The sequence below is a fragment of the Salvelinus fontinalis genome, unplaced genomic scaffold (assembly GCF_029448725.1).
Source record: "Salvelinus fontinalis isolate EN_2023a unplaced genomic scaffold, ASM2944872v1 scaffold_0240, whole genome shotgun sequence".
NCBI lineage: Eukaryota > Metazoa > Chordata > Actinopteri > Salmoniformes > Salmonidae > Salvelinus > Salvelinus fontinalis.
This window is the reverse complement of record NW_026600449.1, coordinates 227,703-244,402: the sequence shown is the minus strand read 5'-3', so window position 1 is coordinate 244,402 and position 16,700 is coordinate 227,703. Positions and strand designations below refer to the sequence as shown.

General features: G+C 45.4%; 1 protein-coding gene across 1 annotated transcript; it reads left to right on the top strand.

Annotated features, from left to right (window-relative positions):
• Positions 1–5,725: 5,725 nt before the first annotated feature.
• LOC129844848 (cadherin-4-like) lies at positions 5,726–16,414 on the top strand (the record flags this gene model as incomplete). Its single annotated transcript, XM_055913005.1, has 5 exons — positions 5,726–6,425; positions 6,553–6,786; positions 11,225–11,364; positions 13,111–13,275; positions 15,202–16,414. Coding segments are annotated over 5 exons (1,446 nt in total), but the record flags the coding sequence as incomplete, so codon positions are not given.
• Between the last annotated feature and the right edge of the window lie 286 nt (positions 16,415–16,700).

Genomic DNA, 16,700 nt, shown 5'->3' with positions numbered 1-16,700 from the left:
CGAGGAGACGCACTGGTGACCAGATGCGTTGGGCCGGCTTCATGACATACGGCTCAACGCTCAGTCTAGCCCGGCCGATACGTGGAGCTGAAATGTACCGAACCGGGCTATGCACACGTACAGGAGACACCGTGCGCTCTACTGCGTAACACGGTGTCTGCCCGTACTCTCGCTCTCCACGGTAAGTACAGGGAGTAGGCGCAGGTTTCCTACCTGACTTCGCCACACTCCCTTTAAGGCCCCCCCCAAGAAATTTTTGGGTTGTACTCACGGGTCTCCAGCCTTGTCTCCGTGCTGCCTCCTCATATCGCCTCCTCTCGGCTTTAGCTGCCTCCAGCTCTTCACGAGGAAGGCGATATTCTCCCGGTTGAACCCACGGCCCCTTACCATCCAGTATCTCCTCCCATGTCCATGAATCCTGTGTAGGTAGGTCCTGTTGCCGCTTTCCATGCCGCTTGGTCCTATGGTGGGTAATTCTGTCACGATCGTGTGGCGGATTGATGGACCAAAACGCAGCTTTTGGAAAGTAAGCCATCTTCTTTTATTTTTTTAAAGATGACGAAAAATAAACACGACACGAAACACTTTAACAAAACGAACAAAAACAACAAACGACCGTGAAGCTAAATAACGTTGTGCACTTACACACACATGCTACAAACGTTCTACATAGACAATTACCCACAACCAATGAGAGCCTATGGCTACCCTAAATAAGGCTCCCAATCAGAGACAACCGAAATCAGCTGTCTCTAATTGGGAACTCATTCAGGCAACCATAGACTCTCCTAGACAACTAAACATACATAGACAACACTAGACACCTGTACTCCACACAAACCCATATACTATACAACAACCCCTATACCATAAAAAAACACCCAAAACCAACAAAACAAAAACATTCCCCATGTCACACCCTGACCTAACTAAATAAATACAGAAAACAAAGAATACTAAGGCCAGGGCGTGACATAACCCCCCCCTTGAGGCGCGAACTCCGGGCGCACCATACACAGTCTAGGGGAGGGTCTGGGTGGGCCCCCCTCCACGGTGGCGGCTCCGGCTCTGGTCGTAGTCCCCACGTCACCACAGTACCTAACCACCTCCTAGGCTTCCTCCAAACGACCCCCCTCCACATTAACCCCATTGCATTAAGGGGGAGTTCCGGACTAAGGGACAGCTCCGGACTAAGGACCAGTACCAGGGTAAGGGGCAGTACCAGGGTCAGGGGCAGTACCAGGATAAGGGGCAGTACCAGGGTAAGGGGCAGCACCAGGGTAAGGGGCAGCACCAGGGTAAGGGGCAGCACCAGGGTAAGGGGCAGCTCCAGGGTAAGGGGCAGCTCCGGACTGAGGAATGGCAGCTCCGGACTGAGGGACTGCAGCTCCGGACTGAGGGACTGCAGCTCCGGACTGAGGGACGGCCCATGGCTGGCTGACAGATCTGGCTGCTCATGGCTGGCTAACGGATCTGGCTGCTCATGGCTGGCTAACTGATCTGGCTGCTCATGGCTGGCTGACGGATCTGGCTGCTCATGGCTGGCTGACGGATCTGGCTGCTCATGGCTGGCTGACGGATCTGGCTGCTCATGGCTAGCTGACGGATCTGGCTGCTCATGGCTAGCTGACGGATCTGGCTGCTCATGGCTAGCTGACGGATCTGGCTGCTCATGGCTAGCTGACGGATCTGGCTGCTCATGGCTAGCTGACGGATCTGGCTGCTCATGGCTAGCTGACGGATCTGGCTGCTCATGGCTAGCTGACGGATCTGGCTGCTCATGGCTGGCTGACGGATCTGGCTGCTCATGGCTGGCTGACTGATCTGGCTGCTCCTGTCTGGTTGGCGGCTCTGGCAGATCCTGTCTGGTTGGCGGCTCTGGCAGATCCTGTCTGGTTGGCGGCTCTGGCAGATCCTGTCTGACGGACGGCTCTAGCGGCTCCTGTCTGGCTGGCGGCTCTAGCGGCTCCTGTCTGGCGGACGGCTCAGTGGGCTCATGGCAGACGGGCGGCTTTGCAGGCTCATGGCAGACGGGCGGCTTTGCAGGCTCATTGCAGACGGATGGCTCAGATGGCACTGGGGAGACGGATGGCTCAGATGGCGCTGGGGAGACGGATGGCTCAGATGGCGCTTGGCAGACGGGCAGTTCAGTCATTGCTGTGCAGACGGCAGACTCCTGCCGGCTGAGGCGCACTGTAGGCCTGGTGCGTGGTGCCGGGACTGGTGGCACCGGGCTGGGGACACGCATCTCAGGGCTAGTGCGGGGAGCAGCAACAGGACGCACAGGACTCTGGGGACACACAGGAGGCTTGGTGCGTGGTTTAGACACTGGTGGTAAAGGGCTGGAGACACGCACCATATAGCTAGTGCGTGGAGGAGGCACTGGTGGTACTGGGTTGGGGCGGGGAGGTGGCGCCGGAAATACCGGACCGTGCAGGCGTACTGGCTCCCTTGAACGCCGAGCCTGCCCAACCCTACCTGGTTGTATGCTCCCCGTCGCCTGACCAGTGCGGGGAGGTGGAATAAACCGCACCGGCCTATGTAGGCGAACCGGGGACACCATGCGTAAGGCTGGTGCCATGTACGCCGGCCCGAGGAGACGCACTGGTGACCAGATGCGTTGGGCCGGCTTCATGACATACGGCTCAACGCTCAGTCTAGCCCGGCCGATACGTGGAGCTGAAATGTACCGAACCGGGCTATGCACACGTACAGGAGACACCGTGCGCTCTACTGCGTAACACGGTGTCTGCCCGTACTCTCGCTCTCCACGGTAAGTACAGGGAGTAGGCGCAGGTTTCCTACCTGACTTCGCCACACTCCCTTTAAGGCCCCCCCCAAGAAATTTTTGGGTTGTACTCACGGGTCTCCAGCCTTGTCTCCGTGCTGCCTCCTCATATCGCCTCCTCTCGGCTTTAGCTGCCTCCAGCTCTTCACGAGGAAGGCGATATTCTCCCGGTTGAACCCACGGCCCCTTACCATCCAGTATCTCCTCCCATGTCCATGAATCCTGTGTAGGTAGGTCCTGTTGCCGCTTTCCATGCCGCTTGGTCCTATGGTGGGTAATTCTGTCACGATCGTGTGGCGGATTGATGGACCAAAACGCAGCTTTTGGAAAGTAAGCCATCTTCTTTTATTTTTTTAAAGATGACGAAAAATAAACACGACACGAAACACTTTAACAAAACGAACAAAAACAACAAACGACCGTGAAGCTAAATAACGTTGTGCACTTACACACACATGCTACAAACGTTCTACATAGACAATTACCCACAACCAATGAGAGCCTATGGCTACCCTAAATAAGGCTCCCAATCAGAGACAACCGAAATCAGCTGTCTCTAATTGGGAACTCATTCAGGCAACCATAGACTCTCCTAGACAACTAAACATACATAGACAACACTAGACACCTGTACTCCACACAAACCCATATACTATACAACAACCCCTATACCATAAAAAAACACCCAAAACCAACAAAACAAAAACATTCCCCATGTCACACCCTGACCTAACTAAATAAATACAGAAAACAAAGAATACTAAGGCCAGGGCATGACAATAACAATACACGTCGTATAAATACAAGGCCACAAATACGGACCGCAATACAATAAATAATTACTCACAAACAAACATGGGGGAACAGAGGGTTAAATAATGAACAAGTAATTGGGGAATTGAAACTAGGTGTGTAAGACAAAGACAAAACAAATGGAAAATGAAAAGTGGATCGGCGATGGCTAGAAGGCCGGTGACTTCGACCGCTGAACGCCGACCGATCAAGGAGAGGGACCGACTTCGGCGGAAGTCTTGACAATGTGGCCATGTTCCATCGGTTCACTCAATCAATAAAAATGGCCTTCATATTGTGTATATATACATTTACACACACACACACACACGCACGCACGCACGCACGCACGCACACACACACACACACACACACTTCAGAGAAAATATCCATGTACTGTTTAGTGTGTGAGCTGTGTATGTAGGGAGATGGGTTGTGATGAGAGGGATTTGGCTGTATGAAATAAGGGGTGGTTGAACAGCCAAATGTCAGCAGTTCTCTCTCTCCCTCTCTCGCTCGCTCTTTCAATTCAATTCAAAGGGCTTTATTGGCATGGGAAACATATGTTTTTATTTCCAAAGCAAGTGAAATAGATAAAATAGTTGTGCAAATAGTACAAAAGGGAAAATAATTAAACATAAATGTGGGTTGTATTTACAATGGTGTTTGTTCTTCACTGGTTGCCCTTTTCGTGTCACCACAGGTCCCAAATATTGCTGCTGTGATGGCACACTGTGGTATTTCACCCAATAGATATGGGAGTTGTTTTCAAATTCTTTGTGGGTCTGTGTAATCTGAGGGGAATATGTGTGTCTAATATGGTCATACATTAGGAAGTGCTGCTCAGGTTTCACCTCATTTTGTGGGCAGTGTGTACATAGCCTGTCTTCTCTTGAAAGCCAGGTCTGCCCAAGGCAGCGCCTCTCAATATCAAGGCTATGCTCACTGATTCTGTACATAGTCAAAGCTTTCCCTAATTTTGGGTCAGTCACAGTGGTCAGGTATTTTGCCACTGTGTACTCTCTGTTTAGGGACATAGCCTTCTAGTTTGCTCTGTTTTCTTGTTAACTCTTTCCAATGTGTCAAGTAATGATCTTTTTGTTTTCTCATGATTTGGTTGGGTCTAATTGTGTTGCTGTCCTGGGGCTCTGTTTGTGTTTGTGAACAGAGCCCCAGGACCAGCTTGCTTAGGGGACTCTTCTCCAGGTTAATCTCTCTGTAGGTGATGGCTTTGTTATGGAAGGTTTGGGAATCACTTCATTATGGGTAGTTGTAGATTTTAACAGCTCTTTTCTGGATTTTGATAATTAGTGCTCTGCATGCATTATTTGGTGTTTTACCTTGTACACAGAGTCTCAATTTGGTGTTTGTCCCATTTTGTGAATTATTGGATGGTGAGCAGACCCCAGACCTCACAACCATAAAGGGCAATGTGTTCTATAACTGATTCAAGTATTTTTGCCAGATCCTGATTGGTATGTAAAATGTTATGTTCCTTTTGATGGCATAGAAGGCCCTTCTTGCCTTGTCTCTCAGCTCTTTATCTTTGTAGAAGTTACCTGTGGCTATGATGTTTAGGCCAAGGTACATATCGTTTTTTGTGTGCTTTAGGACAATGGTGTCTAGATGGAATTTGTATTTGTGGTCCTGGCAACTGGACCTTTTTTGGAACACCATTATGTTTGTCTTACTGAGATTTACTGTCAGCGCCCAGGTCTGACAGAATCTGTGCAGAAGATCTAGGTGTTGCTGTAGGCCCTTTAATAGTTGATTCTAAGATTTGTATTTGATCATGTATATGTTTTTGCTGTTTTGTTCTTTATTATGGAGCCAAAAAGATTGGAGAGGTGGTTTATCCATACATTTCTGTTTTGGATAGATACTGTAACTCTTCATGTTGTTTGTTTGGTGTGTTCAGATTTTCCCAGAAGTGGTTAGATTTGATGGATTCTTCAATTAGATTGAGCTGATTTCTGACGTGCTGTTCCTTCTATTTCCATTGTGCATTTCTGTATTGTTTTAGTGATTCAGCAAAGTGAAGGCTTCGGCTCAGGATTTCTGTTTTTGTTTGGATAGGTTTCTCAATCTCTTTCTTAGGTTTTTGCATTCTTCAAGTAATTATCTTTTTGTTGGTCATTTTCTTAGCTTGTCTGCTTAGATTTGATAGGGAAGCGGAGAGGTGAAATATACTGCCAAGTTTACACCTTCACTATTACAGTGAAACATTTTGTCCAGGAAGCTCTCTCTCTCTCTCATTACAGGAGATACACTCTTATCTCTCTGTGTATATACATCTCTCTCTTTCTGTCTTTCTTTCCCTCTCATCCATGCTGTCTTCCTTTATTTGCTTTCTCCCTATCTCCACTTCCTCTCTCCTTTTCTCTAGTTCAGTCTATCTTCCTACACTGTCTCTCTGAACTCTCACTGGAAAGGGCAGTGAGAGTTCTGATCAGTGTGCGGCTGTGTGGCCATGTGTGTGTGTGTGTTAACAATAACAACAACAGTAACAATAACCCCTTCCCTTACCTCATCTCCCCCTCTCCTCTCCTGCCTCTTCTTCCCTCCTCTTCTTCTCCTCCACTCTCCCCCTCTACTGTCCTCCTTCCAGGCTCTCCCATGGCCAGCGGTACAGGAACCCTCCAGATCTATCTGATAGATGTGAATGACAACGCTCCATCTCTGCTGCCCCGCGAGTCTCAGATCTGTGAGCGCATCAACCGCAATGCCGGCATCAACATCACGGCTGCAGACTCAGACACGGACCCCAACGTAGGACCCTTTGTATTCGAGCTGCCAACCTTCCCCGCCAGCATACGACGCAACTGGACTGTGTCACGTCTCAACGGTGAGGGGACCCCCAGATGTAGATTGGGGGGGGGGGGGGGGGGCGGGTAGTAGAGGCAGTGCCTAAAAAGTGTTTGAGTGTTCTGATATTGGGTATTAACAGTATGTCTCTCCCCTCCCCTTCCCAGGTGACTATGCCCGGTTGAGTTTGCGGATCCAGTATCTGAAGCCTGGGGTGTATGAGGTGCCTGTGATTGTGAGCGACTCGGGGAACCCTCCTCTCTCCAACAGGTCCATTATAAAGGTCAAGGTGTGTCCGTGTGATGAGAATGGAGACTGCACCCTGGTCGGGGCTGTGGCTGCCGCTGGACTGGGGACTGGAGCTATCATAGCCATACTCATCTGTATCATCATACTACTCAGTGAGTATACTGACTGGACATCGTAGATACACACAAACTATTTTTCTTGTATTCACAAGCCTACCATACCTCCAGACGCTTCACTTAGATTCACTCAGAGCCATCACTTTCTTATTAACAACAAATCGGGTTCACCGCTGTTAGAGAGTATAGAAAGAGACTAGGTCTGTCAGAGTTAATTAGTTTACTCAAGTTCAGTTTTAATTTGACTGTAGACATCGCATTGACTGAAAGTGTTGAAAATACGCTGAAAACATCCCAAATACTCAATCTATACAGCTAAAAACAACAATGCAATGTAAAACAAGTTGACATTCAAGTTAAAGAAAGTGTGCTTTCTCAATGTACAGTTGAAGTTGGAAGTTTACATACACCTTAACCAAATATATTTAAACTCAGTTTTTCACAATTCTTTACATTTAATCCCAGTAAAAATTCCCTGTCTTAGGTCAGTTAGGATCACCACTTTATTTTAAGAATGTGAAATGTCAGAATAATAGTAGAGAGAATTATTTATTTCAGCTTTAATTTCTTTCATCACATTCCCAGTGGGTTAGAAGTTTACATACACTCAATTAGTATTTGGTAGCATTTCCTTTAAATTGTTTAACTTGGGTCAAACGTTTCGGGTAGCCTACCACAAGCTTCCCACAATAAGTTGGGTGAATTTTGGCCCATTCCTCCTCACAGAGCTGGTGTAACTGAAAAAGGTTTAATGGCCTCCTGGCTCGCACACGCTTTTTCAGTTCTGCCCATGAATTGTCTATGGGATTGAGCTCAGTGCTTTGTGATGGTTGTCCTTAAGCCATTTTGCCACAACTTTGGAAGTATGCTTGGGGTTATTGTCCATTAGGAAGACCCATTTGCGACCAAGCTTTAACTTCCTGACTGATGTCTTGAGATGTTGCTTCAATATATCCACATAATTTTCCTCCCTCATGATGTCATCTATTTCCACCAGTTCCTCCTGCAGCAAAGCACCCCCACAACATGATGCTGCCACTAATTTAATAAATCAAACAGAACACTGAACGAACATAACAAAAGTACAAAACAAACAACCCGAAACAGACAACCTAGACATACAACATAGAATCCCACCCACATCACACCCTGACCAAACAAAACATAGAAACATACAAAGCAATCTATGGTCAGGGCGTGACAAGACAGAATAATTTTAGTCTGAGGAGAGATTAAATAGCATTAATACAACAAAAATAATTCAAAACACACTCCTTTAGTTTACACCAAAGTTAAACAGATGTATTTTTTGTTCTTCGTAATAAGCAGGAGTAATATTCTTAGCAGATCAGAATGACAGCATATTGTACTTCTATCCTGCACTATGTGCAGTTGCAAACCGTAGTCTGGCTTTTTTACGGCGGTTTTGGAGCAGGGGCTTCTTCCTTGCTGAGCAGCCTTTCAGATTATGTCGATATAGGACTCGTTTTACTGTGGATATAGATACTTTGTACCGGTTTCTCCAGCATCTTCACAAAGTCCTTTGCTGTTGTTCTGGGATTGATTTGCACTTTTCGCACCAAAGTACATTCATCTCTAGGAGACAGAACGCGTCTCCTTCCTGAGCGGTATGACGGCTGCGTGGTCCCATGGTGTTTATACTTGCATACTATTGTTTGTGCAGATGAACGTGGTACCTTCAGGCATTTGGAAATTGCTCCCAAGAATGAACCAGACTTGTGGAGGTCTACCATTTTTTTCTGAGGTCTTGCCTGATTTCTTTTGATTTTCCCATGTTGTCAAGCAAAGAGGCAGTGAGTTTGAAGGCCTTGAAATACATCCACAGGTACACCTCCAATTGACTCAAATGATGTCAATTAGGCTATCAGAAGCTTCTAAAGCCATGACATAATTTTCTGGAATTTTTCAAGCTGTTTAAAGGCACAGTCAACTTAGTGTATGTAAACTTCTGACGCACTGGAATTGTGATACAGTGAATTATAAGTGAAATAATCTGTCTGTAAAAAAATTGTTGGAAAAATTACTTGTGTCATGCACAAAGTAGATGTCCTAACTGACTTGCCAAAACTATAGTTTGTTAACAAGACATTTGTGGAGTGGTTGAAAAACGAGTTTTAATGATTCCAACCTAAGTGTATGTAAACTTCCGACTTCAACTGTACCTAATTTTGCTAACCGTTACTTTAGACAAAATCAAGACGTCAATATTCCTGTAATGTTTTTGTATGGAAAATCTTAAATTAATTTCATCTTAAATCACAGCAAATACTCAGATTTTTACTTTTAGATTTGTTTGTATTGTTGTTAATGGTTAGATATTACTGTATTGTTGGAGCTAGGAACACAAGCATGTTGCTACATCTGCAATAACATCTGCTAAATATGTGTATGTGAGCAATAACATTTGATTTGATTAACTTTCTAAAATATATATATAATTTTACAGCCCTAAAACAGACATGTTTTCCTTCCTCTCGCTTCCTCTCCCCTTCCCCCTGTAAGCTAGAGGTCTTCACATATCCACCTGTACCCGAATAACCGAGACCCGATCCGGGACCCGAGTGGGTCCGGATCCAGAAATGTAAAGAATGTCACGGGTCTGGGTCGAATCTGATATGATTGTCACAGGTCTTGGGAAAATGTCATTTTAAATGACTTGTCCGGAAGGCCCCTTACAGATCTGAATGTGACTGCTGCAGTAATCTATGCTGCTGCTCTTGCTTTTCACAAGTGTGGAGTGTGGCGCGCGTAGCTTGTTGTTGTTGGCCAATCATAAGACATCAAAGCGGTAATAGGCTACAGTCATAGAGCCTCCGTGTGTGGCAAAAGTTAGGAGATATCTATCAATGGAAAATGTAATTAAAATGAAAGAATTAAAAGGAGAAGAATAGGCTACAAGAACCAAGAGCCAACAGGTAGCCTGCTACTTAATATTCTGAATGGAATTGTTATTTGTAACTGTAGGATGAAAAAGCAAATACACTGCAGCCTCAATTAGCCTAGCTAGCTAACGTTAGCTTAACTAGCTTCTCCCAGTTTGATGCAGTCAAGACCGGTACTATGCAATCATATTTTAAGATAAATAATCTAGCTATGGTAGCTATTAGTCTACTATAGTTTGAGTCGTCTCTCTCTCCCTCCCTCCTTTCTGCTCCCTGTGTCACTCACTCACAGTACGGCCCCTCCACCGCCTGCTAGAGCTGCACCTCTCTCTTCATCCTCTCGCACTTTATAACCTCCAGTTAATAAAGTAGCTTAAATAATGACTTTTCTGCTGCTTCACTCTGATCAGACCAGACAGGGTCTGGATCTGACCAGGTTTATACGGAACGGGTCTAGTTGTCCTCCAGTCAGTTCGGAACGGGTCTCGCGAGTGGCACAGCAGTCTAAGGCACTATATCTCAGTGCAAGTCTCTGATTTGAATCCAGGCTGCATCACATTCGGCCGTGATTGGGAGTCCCATAGGGCGGAACACAATTGGTCAAATGTCATCCGGGTTTGGCCGGGGTAGGCCCTCATTGTAAATAAGAATTTGTTCTTAACTGACTTGCCTTGTTAAATAAAGGTAAAATAAAAATCTATATTTTTTAAGATTATGCATATTGGTCCGGTTGGGAAAGCCCCAGGTTAATTTCAGAATGGGTCCAACTTTTTGGACCCATGAAGATCTCTACCTGTAGCTACCACTATCTCCTCCCTACACACAATACCTCATATCCCTCCTTATGATCACATGGTATATTAAACCACCTTTCTTACTAGATGCTGAAGAGGGTAATGATTTGCTGTTCTCTTGTTTGGGCCTTACAATCAAACATTTACCATGCAGTAAACACAATAGCATACAGGTTGTATTTTAGATGGATGCTTAGCTGGCCACCAGCATGTGTTCTCTCTGAGTTGGTGACCCCATGGGTTTTATTATTGGGTTCTGTCAGACAGGGGTTTTAATGTGGAGTTGTCTTGCTGAGGTGCTGCTGGTGGTTTGTTTTGTGGCTGTGTGCTCATGGATTATATTTACATCGTGGGTTTCGCTCTTGTGTATAGTGATACAGTCCTATGCTCTACAAATGTGTAGAGCTTTTTGTGTGGTTGTGTGTTTTGAAGTCGGCCTATAAGTGTGTTGTTAAAGATGTGCTGGTTGTGTATTTTGCCGTAGGTCAATAATGTGGGTCAAGTGTTTTGTAGTAGAAGTGTGTTAATAAAGTGTTATTGTTTGAGTGTTTTGCAGTTGAAGGGTATTCTTCAATGTGTGTTCATTGTGTGTTTTGCAGTATTATTGTGATGTTAGAGGTGTGTGTGTCTGTGTGTGTGTGTGTGTGTGTGTGTGTGTGTGTGTGTGTGTGTGTGTGTGTGTGTGTGTGTGTGTGTGTGTGTGTGTGTGTGTGTGTGTGTGTGTGTGTGTGTGTGTGTGTGTGTGTGTGTGTGTGTGTGTGTGTGTGTGTGTTCCAGGTATGGTGCTAGTGTTTGTGGTGTGGATGAAGCGTAGAGAGAAGGAGAGGCAGACCAAACAGCTGCTGATCGACCCAGAGGACGATGTCAGAGATAACATTCTGAAATACGACGAGGAAGGAGGGGGAGAGGAGGACCAGGTACACACGCCCACACACACACACACACACTCAGAGACACACACACACACACTGAGAGACTAACACATACAGAGAGACACTCACTGAGAGACACACACACAGATACAGACTTGTACACATATACATGTATGATTATAGTATACAGTGCGTTAGGAAAGTATTCAGACCCCTTCACTTTATCCACATTTTATTAAGTTACAGCCTCATTCTAAAATTGCTTAAATTGTTTGTTTTTTTTGTCATCAATCTACACACCATACCTCATAATGACAAAGCAAAGCAGGTTTTTATGAATTTTAGCAAATGAAATGTATGAAAAAAATAAAATGAACATTTACGTATTGTAAGTATTCAGACCCTTTACTCAGTACTTTGTTGAAGCACCTTTGGCAGAAATCATAGCCTCAAGTCTTCTTGGGTATGACACTACAAGCTTGGCACACCTTTATTTGGGGAGTTTCTCCCATTCTTCTCTGCAGATCCTCTTAAGCTCTGTCAGGTTGGATGGGGAGTGTTGCTGCACAGCTATTTTCAGGTCTCTCCCGAGATGTTAGATCGGGTTCAAGTCCAGGCTCTGGCTGGGCCACTCAAGGACATTCCGAGACTTGTCCCGAAGCCAGTCCAGCATTGTCTTGGCTGTGTGCTTAGGGTTGTTGTACTGTTGGAAGGTGAACCTTCTCCCCAGTCTGAGGTTCTGAGCACTCTGGAGCAGGCTTTCATCAAGGATCTCTCTGTACTTTGCTCCGTTCATCTTTACCTCAATCCTGACTCGTCTCCCAGTCGCTGACGTTGAAAACACCCCCACAGTATAATGCTGCCACCACCATGCTTCACGTTAGCGGTGGTGCCAGGTTTCCTCCAGACATGACGCTAAGCATTCAGGCCAAAGTGTTGAACCTTGGTTTCATCAAACCAGAAAATATTGTTTCTCATGGTCTGAGTCCTTTAGGTTCCTTTTGGCAAACTCCAAGCAGCCTGTCATGTGCCTTTTTACCAAGTAGTGGCTTCTGTCTGGCCACTCTACCATAAAGGCCTGATTGGTGGAGTGCTGCAGAGATGGTTGTCCTTCTGAAAGATTCTCCCATCTTCACAGAGGAACTCTAGAGCTCTGTCAGAGTGACCATCGGGTTTTTGGTCACTTCCCTGACCAAGGCCCTTCTCCCCCAATTGCCTGGCGGCCAAACTGCATCAGAAATGTCTTGGTACCCTTCCCCAAGATCTGAGCCTCGACACAATCCTGTTTCGGAGCTCTACGGACAATTTCTTTGACTTCATGACTTGGTTTTTGCTCTAACATGCATTGTAAACTGTGGGACCTTTATATAGACAGGTGTGTGCCTTTCCAAATCATGTTCAATCAATTGAATTTACCACTGGTGGACTCCAATCAAGTTGTAGAAACATCTCAAGGATGATCAATGGCAACAGGAGGCACCTGAGCTCAATTTTGAGTCCCACAGCAAAGGGTCTGAATACTTATATAAATAAGCTGTATTTTATTTTGTTTTTTTATACATGTGAAAACATTTCTCAAATCTTGTTTTCGCTTTGTCATTATGGGGTATTGTGTATAGATTACTGAGGATTTTGTTACATTTAATACATTACAGTAACGTAGCAAAATGTGTAAAAAGTTGAGTGATCTGAATACGCATATATATTGCACATACACTCACAAACACTGAGTGCAAGTTAGTTATGTCTTGAGGTTGACTGTATCATCTGTCTCTGCGTGTCTCTGTGCAGGACTATGACCTAAGCCAGCTGCAGCAGCCTGACTCTCTGGAGCACATCATCAGTAAGCCCCTGGGGGTACGGAGGGTGGACGAGCGCCCCATCATCCCTGAGTCCCAGTATCCCATCCGACCTGCGGTCCCCCACCCTGGGGATATCGGGGACTTCATCAACGAGGTGAGGGGGGCAACCAGGGGTCATAGTATTGTTTTGTTTATTTCTTTATCAAGATACGGTTTAGTCCGTCAGCACTTTTCTACTTGGGATCTGACACAAACACAGACACAATTCCACATACAAGGCACAATGACTAATCTACAATACACAACTACAAACACTCAACATGAGACATTGAAATAAAAAATTAAGACATCTGTAAATATGAGAAGGTGCATATACTATGTACCTCCTTATTTCTAAGGTACATTTGATACACCTTCTGTTTCAGGTAAATGTGTGAGATCTGAGGATAATATTGCATAAATGTAGGCATTTTCTGTGTGCTGTTTGTTTACAGGCTTCAATCCTCTGAGCTCTGGCAACAGTGGAGATGGAGATTACCTGGCAGCTGTTATCACACACTCAAACACACACACACACACACACACACACACACACACACACACACACACACACACACACACACACACACACACACACACACACACACACACACACACACACACACACATACATGTACGCACACATGCGTGTGTACGAAACCCCAATTTAAACACACTCGTGCAAGAAGGCTTTGACTGACAGGCGCCGTGACAACATGTTCACACTTGAGAAGTATTGGCAGCTGTTCAGCTTTGATCCATTCTGCCTACAAACACATACACACACACACACACACACACACACACAAACAGTAATCTCGCTCCAGTAGTCTGGCAAAACACAAACACATGGTGGCTCGGCTGCCCACTGTATCCTCCTCCTTGGGGATTCTACATCCCTGCCAATGACATCACTCTGTCACTCCCAATATATTGCCTGTATGCCAACATTTCCCATCTCCTCTATGGTGTTTCCTTAGCCTGTGTATGTTATCTTGCTGAAAGCCTACCCTCCTCTGTCTCTATATAGTACTATACACTAACCTTGCTAATCCTGTTGGCCTTTGCTGTGATGCTTCCTCAGCCTGTGCTCTATTAACATGTAAACAGCCTAACACGCTCTGCTACGGAGAGTAAAATGGTGAGAGTGAGGTGTTCTCTCGTTTGTGTCTGGAAGTAGCTAGCTTGCAAGCTAGCTTGGGTGCTTGGTTGGGACAAGCATGCATTGGCTGGCAAGCTACAGAAGGACGAGTAGGCTACAATTCCCCATCGTTTATCAGTGCAATTTTGATGGCCAACTAGCTGTAAAAGTTTGAGAGGGTTTATCTAATGTTCCTTCGTTATATTTTAGCTCATCTTGCTCTGGCTAGCATTAGTTGTTGACCTTGTTGTTGTTCATGTGCATAACTGAGGGAGAGAAAGCCTACCCTTTCATGGTAGTTTGATCAATAGCACTGTAAAGTTCCCAAAATGTAAGAGGTCTCCGTGGGATTTACATATTTGCAGAAATCCATTCAGGTGTATTTTGTGGCTTTTGGCAAATGCGTTCTAATGATCTAATGTCGCACTGTTGCAACTGTCTGTAAACACACAGTCCATTTCAAAGTGAATGATGGCTGGCCCATGTGGCAAATGACTTGTTTACATAAAGGCCTTCTGTAGCTCTGATTGGCTATAGCGCACTGGTAGACTCCTGTGTTGGACGAGACATGTTTTCTTTCCTGTTTTATTGACTGCAGTGTCTATTAATTGTCCAAACGTACGGACGCTCTCCCACTCTATATTGCTATAGAATTTTCACAAATGTCTTAGTATATGTACTTCCCAAACATTCTAATAATTTATGAAAACGTGAAAATGACCATATCTAAGTGCTCGCTTGTCAGAAAAGTTTTTTAAAAAAGTGTCATATTCTTCCTAGGGGTGTATATGAACAGATTTGAATATTGCTAAAATGCTGTCAGTTACACTTTAACCCGCCTCCCTCCCTACCTGTCAGCCTGTTTACTATTAACTCTCTCCTCTCTCTATCTCCCTCCAGGGTTTGCGGGCGGCAGACAACGACCCCACGGCCCCTCCATATGACTCCCTCCTGGTGTTTGACTACGAGGGCAGTGGCTCCACGGCCGGATCCGTCAGCTCCCTCAACTCCTCCAGCACAGGGGACCAGGACTACGACTACCTCAACGACTGGGGCCCCCGCTTTAAAAAGCTGGCCGATATGTACGGGGGAGGGGAAGACGACTAGGGCCACAGGGGGCCCAGTCAAAGATCAACTTCCCCAGTCCACCCTACTCAGCTGGTCTGCCATGCTCTCTATGTCTCTACAACCTTGGGAGGGTCCTCAGATCTCCAACTTTAATACACACCCCACACACACACCAACCAACTGAACTGACCTAGCAACTGACCAATCAATTAAGCAACCGCCATAGTGGACTGTGCAGCAAGGCAGCTTTGGGTCCTACTGTACTGTACTAAGCCCTCTCCTGCTCCAAGACTGTCTAAGACTGAAACTTATGCTCTCCAGGTTTTTTGGTAGATTATGGGGTTGGTTACCTTTGTTGTGTGTTTTTTTTTATTATTATTTTTTTTTTATTATCTCTTGCTGTCTTTACTGTCCTTAAAAACAAGCTATTTTCTGGTGTTGGGAGGCCATTGGCTCCCCATTTCCGCATCAGCCCTCAGCCGTCCCTTTGCAGATAGTCCAAGCTGCATATTTTGTGACGGGGAAAAAAAGAAAGAGAAACACAGAATGTCAATTTTTTCTTCTGCGTGGAAGGCCCTGGTTTAATCTCTCTGAACTTGAATTCCATAGAACAGAAGCACTGTTGTTTAAGAAGTGCCTTCACTGGTGCGTATTTTGTCTGACTCTCGCTAACTCAGGATTGGTTCCCATTTTCTGGGCTAACGTGGGGCACCGCCCCCTTATAACCCCTCAAATCTGACCTTCATGTTCGACTTCCTGTGTGTCATGTCCATCACCCTGTCATGCAACATGGACAGACACAGGAGAAGTTGCAGAGGGGATTTGCCTTTGGGGGTGAGGGGGTATCAGGAGAGGGAGTGCTCTGTACAAAGACACATTACCAGTCAAAAGTTTGGACCCACCTACTCATTCAAGGGTTTTTCTTTTGCTATTTTCTACATTGTAGAATAATAGTGAAGAAATAAACAATATGAAAACACATATGGAATCATGTAGTAACCAAAAAAGTGCTAAACAAATCAAAATATATTTTATCTTTGAGATTCTTTAACTTCTTGAGAATACAGGGGGTGCTGTTTCGCATTAGCATAATTGCCTCTACAGATTAAACTGCCTCTTTTTCAATTATTGCTGTTACTATATGCATATAACCATATAGCATTGGATAGAAAACAAGCTATGGTTTCTAAAACCGTTCCAATTGAGTCTCTGAGTCAAACACAGGTCATTTCACAGCACTTTCCCTGAGCCAGAAGAAAATTGCAAGATGTGTATGCTCGCTTCAAAGCTCTGCCTATATATGGTCACGCGACCTATGACCCGAATCACAC